At 39.7% G+C, this 14,427-nt stretch overlaps 1 protein-coding gene across 2 annotated transcripts in view; it reads left to right on the plus strand.

The window, feature by feature from the left end:
- Nucleotides 1-830: 830 nt before the first annotated feature.
- dapk1 (death-associated protein kinase 1) overlaps nt 831-14,427 on the plus strand; it is a 100,530-nt gene continuing 86,933 nt past the window's right edge. Inside the window, exons 1-2 of one of the 2 annotated variants that reach the window (XM_055011479.1) lie at nt 831-1,034; nt 1,638-1,838. In XM_055011479.1, coding sequence (XP_054867454.1) covers nt 1,777-1,838 — 62 coding nt within the window. In that variant the 5' untranslated portion in view covers nt 831-1,034; nt 1,638-1,776. The remainder of the gene's footprint in view (nt 1,035-1,637; nt 1,839-14,427) is intronic. The other variant, XM_055011478.1, reaches the window with a different exon arrangement.

The following is a 14,427-nucleotide window of genomic DNA, read 5'->3' on the forward strand; positions in this document are numbered from 1 at the left end:
ATATATATATATATATATATATATATATATATATATATATATATATATATATATATATATATATATATATATATATATATATATATATATATATATATATATATATATATATATATATATATATATATAATAACTAAATATATAATAAGTATAAATGCCAAAAACTTTCATTTTATCATTTTAATTCCTAACTGAACTTAAGAAACACATTTGTCTAAAATATAATAAACTGTTGAGTTGCAATAAACTTTTTCCGTTCAAAAGTCAGGAGAAATGGGGGGAAAATAAAAACTGAATTATCTACTATTCAATATGTCTGATATTGAGCTTGTGATCATAAAAATGTTATTAGATTTACAATATAACTGCAAATTTCATTAAAAAGGTGAAAATGCACACTTAAAATGTACAATACGCTGCGGCGATGTGAGATTTTCAAACGTAAAATAGAACAAGGTACTGTAATGAACATTTTAATGCCAAAAAAATATATAAGCAAGCCACAAATTCTCATTCTTAGTGATTAGAATAAAAGCGAAAGGTTTGCTGCCCTCCTGCGACCGAGGGAACCGACACACCGGTGATGCGTTTGTAGCACGGAAAGACTCGGTAATTCCAACTTCCTCGCGGTAAAATGCCATTTTCATGGCATTCAGGTTAGCGCACAAATTGCAGGTAAAATGCGTTAATTTTAGAAGAACGTGGCTATTTATTTCTGTTTTACTGACAGTTGTTTTGTGCTACAGTGGTTTCGCTAACAGCAAAACGCAAACTAATTGCTCCGCCTCTTCCTGGCCGCTCCAACGGCTACTCCCCCGCTCATTTCCCGCAGACCTTGAACACAGCGCCAGGACCAGACTGCCTTACATTGTTAACGTTGAATTCTCCCGTTTCACGCCAGCATTTTGTCTTCCGTGAGCCAGACCCGGGTCACGGGCTTTTCCTCGCAAAATAGAGAGAAAAAAACAACGCGTGAATTGTGGGGCTACGTTTGGCGGCGGGACACACACCGGAAAGCTGTAAGCTACTTTACGGTACATTCATCCAATTTCTGTCGCTTCAAGAAAGACCCAGTAACGGTCGCAGAAACATACTGAGCTAATGTTGATTTCAAGATGCAGGGGGAAATACACCGGCTAGTGTGGGGTTTATAACCGGGAGAAGCTCAATTGGGTGTTGAATATTTTTTTCTAAAGGGGAAAGGTGACTTTTTTTGTCGTTACACCTGTTCACGGTGGTTCCTCGGAAGATAGCAGCCGATGTGACTTCACTCAGCGGTCATTTTCCCTGCTGGGACCCAGAGGGGGAGGCTGGTTAGCGTGTTTCCCGTGGCTACACCAAGCTTTCATCGGGGCTTATTTGCATTCCTATCCACATACCTATGCTTGTTTTATCCCTTAAAGCTAGCAGCCCCAATAATAATTCAAACAACTGCCCGGGAAAAGAGCAGAGAGTAGGGGGACCGGGAGGAAAAAGCTCCGGGAATCGTGACGGCGCCCCGGAGGTTGCAGGTTCACCGCTCCGCTCCTTTTGTTGACCGAACGCCCACCTTTTTTTCTTTTATCCACACAGTAAACCTCTCCTACTTGATTGTGTTTTTTTCCTGTCTTCTGTCTCCTCCCTGTTGGTCCTGGAAGCTCCAGCATGAGGAGGATCCACGGCTGCAGCCCTGCCCAGACCGGAGGCTGCTGGTAGGGATGCTGGAGCTGTGAAGACCCGGTGTGTGTCGTGCGTTTTCGGAGCCTGAGGTCTGGAGGTGAAAAGTGCCTGGACATCATGACTGTTTTCAACCCGGAAAATGTTGAGGAATTTTACGAAATCGGAGACGAGCTGGGGAGGTAAGTTTTTTATTTATTTTTACTAATGTCTGTGTCTTATTTCTAGTGCGCATGAACTTCCCTATTTTCATGGCTGAGGTGTGAGGAGGAAGGGAGGAGGAATGTGGGGATTTTTTGGGATAATTTAGATCATATGAACTCAGTTTGCATGCAGCAGTTTCACACATTCTGGAGAGGACTGGCATCGTGATGTTAGGTTTCCTGAGATATGTATTGTGATATAAGATGGTACTGGAATTTGCACCAGATGACTTGAATGAATCTCTTAGGAAAGTGTGTGAAGTTGCATTTAGGATTGAGACGTTAATGGTGAAAAAGAAAATACACCAATAAGCACATAAGGCTGACTATTTAGCAAGTTATAGATCACTTGTCTAACAGACAAAAAGAAAACAGGAGCAGGATATAAGGCTACACCATACCGGAAAAAAACAGAATAACATTTATTTTTCTGCAATATTGATTGCGATATGGCTTGAATAACTCTATTCGCAAAGTGTCTAAGCTGCATTTAGGCTTGCAGTATTAATAGTATATATGAAAATCATCCAATAAGCACATGTAAGGGTCACTAATTAGCCAGTTGTGTCTTGTTTATTTATCACATACAAAAGCTTTATAAGAAGGTGTAGATGACATTGCGATACTTAGTTTCTGCGGTAAATATTGCAATATAATTCTGTTTGCAAAGCGTCAAAGTTGCATTTAGGACAGCAATATTAATATTGAACAAGAAATTTGCTAGCAAGTTCTATCTCATGCATCTAATACATACAAAAGCTGAAAAGATATGAGGAGCTGCAAATAGGGTTGCACGATATTCTAGAAAACTTACATTACTATGTTTTGTTTTTCAGCAATATATATTGCAATTTAATAAGGAAATGCAACGAAATGTCACCAGGTGACATGAAGAACCGTGTTTGCACACTGGCAAAGTTACAATTAGGCTTGAGGCATTAATATTGAATAAGAAAGTCCACCAATAAGCACCAATTTTCTGCAGTATTTATTGCAATGTGACTTGAATAACTCTGTTTGCAAAGTGTTGAAGTTGCGTTTAGCCTTGCACTATTAATAGTGAATAAGAAAATGACTAAGGAAGTCGTATCTCATTTGTCTAACACATACAAAAGCCGAAAAGATAAGTAGGGTTGCATGATATTGGTAAAAAATGACGTTGAGATACTTTGCTTTTCTATGATATATATCATGATATGATGAAACAATGCTAGAAGTTTCGCCACATGGATTGAGTAACTGTATTGGGGTTTTTTTTGGGTGCAAGCCTTTTAGAACCTCATATGGTTTATCATTGACAAAAGCATCCCAAATAGTGATATTTGCTTTGCATGACGTTCAGATTTGCCTTTGCAATCGTTGTACAGAGCTTTGTGGTGTTGATTTAGTCGTGGTGCCTTGTGCAGTGGCAACATTCGAAAAACACTGTCGACAGAGTACCTGTTTTTGGTCAACATCATGCTTTCTGTAGCCCAAATATTTCTGTGATCGTTATGCAAACAAATCTTCCCTTTCAGTGTTGCTCTCCTGTTCGTTGCTCAGTTTGCTGTGCACATGTTGAGCCTGCATGTCAACAAACTCTTTGCCTTGGAAATTCAGACTCAAATCAACCCAAATCAGAGTAAATTATGCTCTATCAGGCAGACTTCTCTTGTTGATTAGTCATGAAAAATGGGAACTGTGCAGGTTTTCTTTGTGTATCAACTTAGTTCACTTTGCACTTCCTGCAGTCGCGATCTTGATGGCGAAAGTATATAACGTGCAGCCTGAAATTTAACCCAACTAGTGTAGTCTAATGAGTGTCCATAAGATGCCATGTTACTCCCACAACTCTGCATGCAGGCAGGTGGAGTCCATAGTCTCAGTCATTGGTGTAGATTTCATCCACGTGCATTTGAAAAACCTTTAACATTTTCTCACTGTTTTCTTTTACATGAAGACATTTCCACGATGAATTGTTGCATTGAAGGCACAAATTACTGCATAAACATTCACCAGAATGCAGGAAATTAAGTGCTTAGTGGAGCAAATTAACTGAGCGAGGATGGCCAGACTCCTCCTTAATGTGTCTCTCCAAAAGTTCAGTCCTAATCTATGTCCATGCAGGCTCTCACTCAAACATGCATGCATCTGTGCACACACTCCGTTGCTGTGTGGCCACCAGGACATGCATCCCCCTCAGTGAGTGTATCTGATAGGCTCTGATTAATGCAGTCCATAATGCATTGTTGGCAGTGATGAAGCGGTTAGCGTTTGTTACTGTAGCTGCCTCTTCAGGGAGATTTATTGTAGGAGGGCATTGATGATATCACTGTGGTTCCTTACAGGCAGAGGATTTACATTCTGGCTTCACTTCATTCAATTTATGTTTGGTCAAAGGTGGATGCTGACAGTGGGAGTTAAGGAGTTGAATATAGATACAACAGTCTGACAAATAAAGTATACTTGAGTCTGTTTACAAGATATTCGGGTTGTTTGTTGTCTGGAGAACAGCTCAAATGACAGAGCAGAGTGAGCGATATCCTTGATTTGCGGTGCTGTCCTGTTAAATATGAAACCACAGTGTCAAAACAGGTAGCTGTCTTGTTTTCATGCTGACATAATAGTAAATATTGAAATAACCCAAGCGAGGGTGTATTTGTCATAACACTGGATTGCGGATGCCTTCTTCACAGCCAGTTAGAAACATGGAAATAGATCTTTGTGGTTATTAAAGTGACAGAGACACCGTACTGGTAATAATCAACCAGTTGTTTTCTGGTCTCCGGGGCTTTTATGGCATCTCTCCTTCTAGTGTTCACCTTCCTGCTCTGTGGGTCAGAGCAGACTGCTTCAGTGTGATACTTTGGTAATGGAGACGATTGGGGAGCTTTGTGTAATAGGATTGAATTTCTGTCTGGAGGTAAAGAGACGGCTACGTGAGAGCGATCGTTCCAGCATCAGGATCTGTTCTCTGCTGGAGAATAGAGTGTTTCAACCAAGTTGTCCACCATCGTGGTGGAATAATCCAGAATGTTCCAACATTTGGAGTGTTGAAATATTGTAAATATTTTAATAAACGTCTCAATTCTGTAATAAAAGCGGCCATACACGCTTCTATTTTGAGAGTGTTCCAGTGGAGCGCAGCCCAGATAGAGTATTGCACAAGTCGCCTTTGGAAGGGTTTGATTTCTTTATGAGAGAGAAGAATTATGCATGGCTTGGGGGAAGCTCAAGGTCTGCTGAATATATAGCATTAGCCAGAGTTTGAAAATACATCCTGTAATATCTACTCAAGAACAGAAAAGATTGATATGTCAGTGGTTATAAAAGACATACACCTTGTTTTGCAGCACATTTGTACAGCAGTTGTGTGTAGAAGTGATGTCAGTGTACTTGAATTGACTGAGCAAGTGAATTTTCTCTTCTTTATACCTCTCACAGTATATTCTAATTTCCTAAAGTTCACAACTGTTTTTTAATTTTTTAAATCTGCACTCTTGCTTTTACTTTTGAGCAACTTTTTGCACATAAACCAGTAATCTTATGTAGTCAGCTGTAGGGCTGGACAATTATGGCCAACATTGGAATAATTTTGATCAATATTGAGATCACGATTATTTATCACAATTACTAAGGATGAGATCTTTTTATTGCAGTACGGTTGTGCTGCATTCCTGCTGATGTACACATCCTTGAATCAAAATATGATTTAAGATGATTTTCACCTGAATTCAGTGCCTCTCCAAGAGGCAATTGATTTTAAAAAATTTACCAGAAATGACTCATTTGTTGAGCAGTGCCTCATACAAATGTTCAACATTGCGCTGAATCACGTTCAAAGGTAAAAAAAAAAGGAGCCAAAATTGTAATCATGGTTAATATTCAGTTATTGTGCTTGTATAGTTGGAGCCACGGATTTTGTTTGTCATCAAAGCTGACAAATGAGCACCTCTGCATACAGTTAAGAGAGTTTGCTGAATCAGACTTACTGCACGCCTCACAAGAAAAGTAGAGAATACAATGATTGCTATGATCATGCTGTGTTTACAATTTTTTCCCCACGTATTCTTTTGCATACTTAAACTCTGATGACCTTTGGAATAAGCCAGTGTTAGTTAATGATGAAAGCTTGTGAGTCTGTCTGTTCATTGGCAGCATGACCTGTGCTATAGAGCCTCACATGCTTACAGACAGAGAGCCTTTTGATCCGACTGTACTTCAGGCCTGACACTGGCTCGACTTGGATTGAGGCCCGTTTGGTTTGGCAAAATGGGAAAATTGGAAATCAACCAAGCAGTGACTTTATCCTTTCACTGACACTGACACTGCCTGCTTAGGAGTTTATGCTTGGCAGGACTGATGCCTGGTGAAACCAAGCATCTAACCTTCATTAGTGTCTAGCCACAGTGAGCATATAAGCAGCATAACGAAGAAGAGGCTGTTGAAGAGGCAACATAGCTGTAGAACTGAGCAAAAAGACTGTGTTTTTGGGCCACATTTATGCTCTGATCTTATATTATCCTGCCTCAAAGTGTCTCAGCGGCCACTGGAAACTCTGTGAAAGCCTTTCAAGCCTTCACATTTTTCAGAATGATTGGTTGATCTTGATTTAATCACCTCATGATCTCAGTCAGTCTTTCTCAGCCTTCTCTGAACAGTGTGTTTATGTGTGTGATAACTTGCCCAATTTTTCAAGCCTTACAGAAGGCAACTCAAGGACTGGCATTATTGGAAGTGCAAAATGAAGTGTCATGCAGAGAATTGCTGGTGTCACAGCGGGTTAGCTGTTGAGCCTCCAGAGGAGGCATCAAGTTGTTATTTGCAGAGCTGCCTTGGAAAAAGTGTGATAATTCCAAAGGCAGATGCACCAGTGGTCAAATTCTCCCTGTTGAAATGTGTCCAAAAAGATGACAGTTAGTCTGTGTCGTGGCTCTCCTGGCTGAAATAGCCACTGCTGCTGATCTCCTCCAAACCCTTTCCTTTAAAAAGTCAAGCACTGACCACATCTGTGCTCAGAAGATCTCTCTAATTGCCTCACAGATTGGCAGAAAATTCTCACTTCATGGCTCAGATCAGCAGGGAATTACTGAAGATATTACAGCTACTGGCATCTCAAAGGGTCTTCTATTTGATGCCTACTCAAAATGATGGTGAAGTGAAGGGTGAAGCATCGTTGGAGTGTTTAAAGGTTTAATAGTGGTGATAAAGTGTGTGGCTGTCAGGCTGCAGGGATAAAAACACTCTTACCTTAGGGCTTCTGTGGCCTGTAGTTCTTTTCCCACGAGGCTCCCAGGCCTTATAGTTCGTGTGGTTCAGCTGTTATATTGTGCATTTAGAGATCAGATTCAGATTCACTTTATTGTCATTGCAACAAGTGCAACGAAAGGTAAGGTGCAGGCCATACAGTGCAAAATACAAAATATATGTAAAAGCTTTGTAATAATAAAAACAAAAACATAAAATGACAAGATTTATTGTATTATCGAGCTGCAATCGAGGATCAGATGGTAGATTTATTTGTTTAATCTTTTCTCTGTTGTACAGCATTGGAAAGTGAAATTTTTGTAGTTTTTTTGTTGGTCATACAAAAATAAGATGCAGAAGATTCACCATTGACAGGGAATTATTTTTTTTTTAGTAATTTTAACATTTAATTGACTGAACAAATTCATTGGTTATTGGAAATAATACTGATTTCTAAAGACAAATGTGTATACCTTTTATATATGTTTTTTTTTGCCAGAAATAAGCATTGTTTACCTGAGAATTATATTTCAATAAGTGCTTTTAACACATCTTCTGAACCACAAATTGAGTGAAAACCTTTAAACCGAAGCCCATACTAATTACACTGTAATTTGGCCTAGCAGCTCTCAGTTGACTTTCCTCTTGTTGTGTAGGGAAAGTGAAAAATCACTGTACAGCTTTACGGTCAAGGGCTATTTTTCATAAAGCGTCATAAAATGAGGATGTGCAAAGAAAATAAAGTGCAATTGCAGGTTTTATGGTGTATTTTCCATTGTTAACACAGGAGAAGCCGACATCATGTTGGTGGTAGCTGACACTGACTGCCTGATATCTGATCTTTCAGAATGAATTTAGGATTAGCTCAGCTGGGTTAAAAGCAGGATTGAAGCCTGCCTGAAGAAAATTCTGTTTCCATGTTGTCATTTATGAGGAGTCTAGCTGACTCAGCCACTTTCTGCCTGAGTAAAATTACATTAGCCAACTGTGGAATCCATTTGGAGTGTGCCTTTCATCTGGTCCACGGGGCAGGTTTACACTTTGCAGTGCACTGCCTCTGTCATTAGTCTGCATTAATCTGACCGCTGTGTGGCTCCCTGCCGGTTGGCCCTCCTTTTGTGTCTATGCTGTGTGTGTGTGTGTGTGTGTGTGTGTGTGTGTGTGTGTGTGTGTGTGTGTGTGTGTGTGTGTGTGTGTGTGTGTGTGTGTGTGTGTGTGTGTGTGTGTGTGTGTGTGTGTGTGTGTGTGTGTGTGTGTGTGTGTGTGTGTGTGTGTGTGTGTGTGTGTGTGTATGGTTGCCATTCATAGAGGAGGAGGGGTGGGTGTGTTTCTTACAAAGATTTCTGCAATGCAAATGAACGTAAAAAGCATTAAGCTGAGACTGCATTTGGGTTCCTCCGCTGTGAAAATCACCCCAAAGACAAATTCCTATGAATACAAAATAGGATTATATGCAAGACATCCACATGGGTTCCTGTATTAAATGGCAATATCATTTAGAATTCCTTTTTTCCCTCATGAAACCGGTGGTCTTTATAGAGCTACTTAAAAACAAATCTACAGAATATTCACTGCCGCAAACCGTGACATTCTTTTTTTTTTTTGCAGCACACCAGCACCAGCAGTGCCTCACATGCAGACAGTGCCCCAGCTACTGACCTAGATTTGCCCCCCCCCACCCTTGGTTACAGTATTGGGTGGAGGGGCAGTCTGGGTAGCAGGAGTGGCCTTGATGAGACCTGCCACTCATCCAGTCCAGCCCACTCCACCCCCTTGACTCCTGGGAGTGGCAGCACTGTCGCATAAATGCAACTACACGTTTATTTTTCCATCGCCAGCTCTGATTTTAAGGATTTTCCTTTGAGTACATTATTACTAGGATCGTTCTTGGGTTACTTTTAGTTTAATGCGATGGGTTTGATTTTGGTTTAATTTAGTATGATGACATTGGAAAAGGAGGAAATGCACAGTTTACGCAGTATGACTGAATTATGCCACATTAGTTCCTGCTTCAAATTAAATGGCTGTAATCTGTAAGGGTTGTTATCTTCTTATAAGCTGATGCCTGTTTTTGCCTGAGAGCAATGGAAATGGATATAACACAGTAGTGATTTATCCACTTAATGAAAAATGTCTATTAAGCACAATCCTGGAGCACACAGGAGGCTTTTTAATTTCCACTGTGATGTATTTGAAATGAATAGTATGAGTGGTGATAGTCCCATAGTGTGGGTGAATGGAAAGTCAGAGACAAGATCATCATCTATAGAAGCTCATCCTGTATAAACAGACAAAGACATCGCTGAGGAACCAGACAGCTGATGGACACATGAGATGTGGAGGATGCAGGGCAAAAACAACCAACCTTTTATCACTTAGAATCAAAGATTAGGCGTGTATCAGAGCATGGTTGATCATCGTGCACGTTCCCAGCTGATGCTTGGGCATCCGTGTGAACCACGGATTAATAGCAAAGTTTAATCATTATAGTCAGTAGTACAATTTTGCTGCTGATGCCACTTTTTAAAGCAGCAACAGAGCACTACGAAGCACCGTGATCCATCGCTGCTAGTGGCTTACCATCCAATTTTAAACAGACAGACCGGAATCTGCACCAGAATTTAAGTGGCGATGCTCCACCTCTTCACCAAGCTCATAAAATTTCACTAGATACTTTATGCATAGTTACACTGAAAGCATATCTCTGACACAGTGAGGAATATTTCCCTAAATCCCTTTGTGCAGTGAAAAGATACACAGCATTTCTGTGTTCACTAGAGCTGCACTAATGATTATTTCCATTGTTAATTTATCTTTAAATTATTTCCTTGATGAATCGGTTAGTTCTTTTGTATATAAAATGTCAGAAAATAGTGGAAAATGTTCATCAGTGTTTCCTAACCTCCAAGATGGCGTCCTCAAAGGTCTTGTTGTGCTCGCAGATGTTTAGTTTACTGTCCCAGAGGAGTAAAGAAGCTGCAAAATATTCAAATTGAACATTTTTTCTCTTAAAAATCATTCAAACTTCTTAATATAATAGTTGACAGCTAATCAATTTGTGGATTATTCTCTGCATCTGTGGTGTTCACCTAAACAGCACATGTTAAAAGCAGTTCACAGTGACAGTTTTATGTGTTTATGCTGATGCGAAAAAAGTTATGATCTGCGACTCAAAAGCTGTGAGAAGATCGGAACAGTGAGCTTTGTGATCCGTTGCGTCAAAATATCCGCCCACTGTTTATTGTTGGCATCAGATGTGTTGCGGGCGCATACAATGGGATTATTTGCATTTTATCCTAATTTTTCTTGTTACTCTGAAAGCTCTTTTTGTGCTATATTTGCTGCAAGAGGTCAAGCTTTCTAATGTGTAGACACCAGTATTTTCTTATATTAAAATCACCACCTGTTGGACGCACAATGGAATAAAATCAACACATTTTTAGTCTACGTCCTCCCAGTTACTACCAAAACGCTGATAATAAACTGTAAAAAAAAAAAAAAAAAAAAAAAAAAAGCTTTAATAGCTGGGGTCAAGAGGTCAAACAGAACAGTTTATATAGAAGGATGCCAGTCATGCTCATGGAAAGATAACATCACAGGATGTGTTTCCTTGGTTTTCATCCTCCTGCATATATTTACATTTTATTCATTTAGCTGACACACTTATCTCCAGCACTGACTACACTGAGTGCAACAGCACACTGAGCTTCAGTCTGTTTTTTGCCAACATAATCTAGTAGTAGTAGGGAGTTTATGAGTCATAGTGGCATGATAAGATTCCTGTGACCTTGAGATCATCATGAAAAAGAGACGTGCTGGAAAAAGAAAAACAAGAAAAGTAAGAGCTGAGAACAGTGGCGTTGTTTGAAAGTCTGTTTCCCTGCAGGGTTTAGGTTTGTAGTTGGAGTTTCTCTCTTGCCATCGCCCTCTTTCTCTGTCTTGAAGGCCACTCTTGCACAGATGACTTAAGCTCTGTGATAGTTGGAGTCTGACTCTTCAAATTGCGGTCAGCTTACAAGTCAAATTGAAATCTGACTCATTTGGAATGTCCTCGAGGAGCGTAATGAGTTATTTTCAATTAATCTCTGCAGTCAATGGAGGATAATTGGATTCCTGCCAACTGTGTTAGCGGGTGAATGCCAGGGGCTCGACACGGTGTGTGAGTGTTTGTGTGAGTGTGCACAAACACGTGTATGTTGGAGGTTGTGTTGGTAGTCGAGGGGGGGAATACAATCCTTTGTGGTCAATTAGGAGAGATCTGCAGGCAGTCAAGCGTGGAGACCGAGGGGCTATAAACGTCAGAGAAAGACAACTTTCCACTTCTCTGTCTATCATCCTCATTGTGCTACTCTTTCCCTCTTGCTAGTACCCTGTCATTGGCTCTGTTCTCCTGCTATTAACAGTAATGAAAGTGATAGCTACACTTCAGTAAGCTGTAGGTTTACATGGAGCCTTTGCAGCCCAGAATGATTCTGTTTGAAAGATCTTTTGTAATACATTCACAAGATGCAGGTTTGTTATGTAATGCTCCTTCTGATGTGATATTTTTTGGAGTATCTATTCTCTTATCGTACATGCTCGCCCACTTACATCCAAGACATTTCCCTGGGAGGAAGCAGCACTCACTAGGAGAGTATTTACTAAACAAACATGAAGCAGTTTTAGTTATGTGGCACCATTAAACCCGACTTCATGACTTAAGCCGGACTCATTGCTGAAAAATTACAAACAACAACCAATAAATTACGGTGAATATGCTGGTTTCTGTTGTGTTTCTGGGTGTTTTTTTGCTCCTGTCACATTTTTGCTCATTGTGGACTCATTTTTCACTGCAATATGAAGTCCTGCACCTCTATGGAAACAGCACTACCACCTATAAATACCTTTTGTGCAGTATAAGGTCAAAATGGCATAAATAATTGATTGATTGAACCGCCAAACCTTGCGATTAGAGGACTACTCGCTCTGCCACCTGAGCCACTGCCACCCAGAGAGTCGAGTATTGCAGTATGTAAATTGTATTTGACTACTATTTTACTACTTCCATTTGTTTCCATTCTTGTCTTCTCTCTGCCCTGTTGCTGCAGTTCGGCTGAAAAGTTCCAGAATTTTTGTCGTATGACTGCTGGTCACAGCTGTGTTAGCTGTGGCTTCACAGATGCAGAGAGGAGTTCAGAATTTTTTGTTTTTTAAAGAATCCAGTGCAAATTACCTATTTTTGATGTTTGTTTTTTTAAATGAAGCATGTAGAGCAAAGTGATTTTAATGTAATGATATCACAATTTTAGCTTATATTTGGGTAATTTTTCTGATAAAAGTGGAGGTTGCACGCTTGTAGTTCATGAACAGTTTGATGATTCTTTCTGTTTCACAGTTTCTGGCTCTGAAAAATAGCCTAATTTTGTCAATTTTTTTAAAGTGTAGCATGCTTTTTAAACCCGCTGGCAGGTTTTGGGGTTCATAGGGTTACTTAGTATCTTTTTTGTTTATCATTACGAGGCTTTCTCTAAAAAAATCGCTGGAGGTGATGCTGGTGTTGAGTAGACTTGTAAACTTGTAGAGAACCAGAGCTGTGTCTGTTGGATGATGGGTGCGTAGTGTGTGCTTGCTTGTTTGTATGCACTCATCATAAAATCCATGTGGGTGTGTTTTGGGATGTTCAAGAGAAAATATCAAAGGAGTGCTTTTCTGTCAGCAGTGTTAGTTCTGCAAGCAAATTCACTTCTGCCAGTGAGTGCATGCAGGGAGTCTAGACACAATGCCGATTTCATTCTAAAAGCTGCATCCATCTGCTGTCTCACCTCATGTTTCCTGTTCCTTGTTTTTGTTGATTATTAACAACAGAGAATGAACTGTAATTTTGACACTCTGACCATATCCTTGTTGTCAGTGCAGTATTACTTGTGCACATTTCATAAAAACTGTCTATGCCTTAACTCTTAAAGAGGTTTTTTTTTGCACCCTTTGCACTTTCAGATGGATGAAATGGTTTTTTGCATGTGTTTGCACTCAAGATAATTTGAAATGCCATGAGCATTAATCTTCAGGGGATTAAATATCATCGTTGAAAGATATATGGAACACTTAAAGTGTAACCATTGTAAGCATGAATATATTAACTGAAGCAGAACAGACTGATTTTATTTGCTTTTTGCTTGGGAGGCTTTTCATTTGTTACACATTGCTGTTGCACTGAAGACACAAGACTGCATGACTGTGCTGGTTCTGCCATTACAAAACAGTCTTTTGTCCAAAATATTTTTATTTAGAAATAGTCATAAAATAGCAAATGCTGTTTTATGTCTTATTATGGGAGCGACACTTGGATGATCTAAGTAGAGATGTTTAAAAAATAAAATAGCAGGGGAGAAGCAGGAGTTTTCAGGGTTTAAAACAGGATTACGATTACAATTTGAATTTTTCCCTGCCAATGTGGTGCATTATATGACAATAAGTTGATGAAATGTTTCTCTGAGAGCCTCACTGATTACTCAGGTAATTAACTTTTTCTATGTCCACAGTCATACTTTTTTTGCTTTTAAACGCAGAACTTTTGCCTCGTGTCCACAGTACTGACATGGGCACCCACATATGCTTTCTGATTGAGTCAGATGTCCGTGTGTGATTGGTGATGCTTTAGTGACTTTTGCGAGAAAAACCCCCAGAAAACATCAGCCTATATTACGTACTTTCAGTAGCAGTTCCTTTTTACTGTCAGATTAAGCAAAGAAATCTCAGGACTTTCTGCTGTTGCCATTCTTTCCCCACTGTATTATCTTAGCAACAAACATGTTTTCTGTTTACAGCAGCACCTGTCTGCCCAGTGAAATTTCAGTTTATAGTAAGGGTTGTTTCTGTTTGAAAACATGCTAGTGTGGATGTAGCCCTCATTTCTTCTAAGTCCCGTTTCCTGGCACAGTCTTAGAGCATTGTTGACTGAATGCATCACTTGCCCTGCATAAGACCATCTCATCTAAACAGTCAAAAAAGGTCTAAGTTGTCAGTTCTGTCTTTATAAAGCTTTATCAATATCTAAAAAAATGTCTAATGTAATTATCAAGTAAACTTTCAATCCCAAACGTAATTTATCTCTCCCATCCCCATTTTAGAGCATGCTCTGCCTAAAGAAGTGTTTTTTAGGTCAGCCCTGACTTTCGGTGGAATTAGAGAGCTTTAAGGCAACAAGCACAGTCTGCTGGTACACAAAAGTAAAATTATGTCCGACCCAGCTGGCACAGATGACTACATCTGTGGTGAACTTAGTCCATGTGTACTGTTACGCACCATAGGAGGTAGCAGTCCTCAACGTCCTCCCCACGGCCATAATATATGAATTTACATT

The sequence above is a fragment of the Amphiprion ocellaris genome, chromosome 6, assembly GCF_022539595.1.
Source record: "Amphiprion ocellaris isolate individual 3 ecotype Okinawa chromosome 6, ASM2253959v1, whole genome shotgun sequence".
Classification (NCBI taxonomy): Eukaryota; Metazoa; Chordata; class Actinopteri; family Pomacentridae; genus Amphiprion; species Amphiprion ocellaris.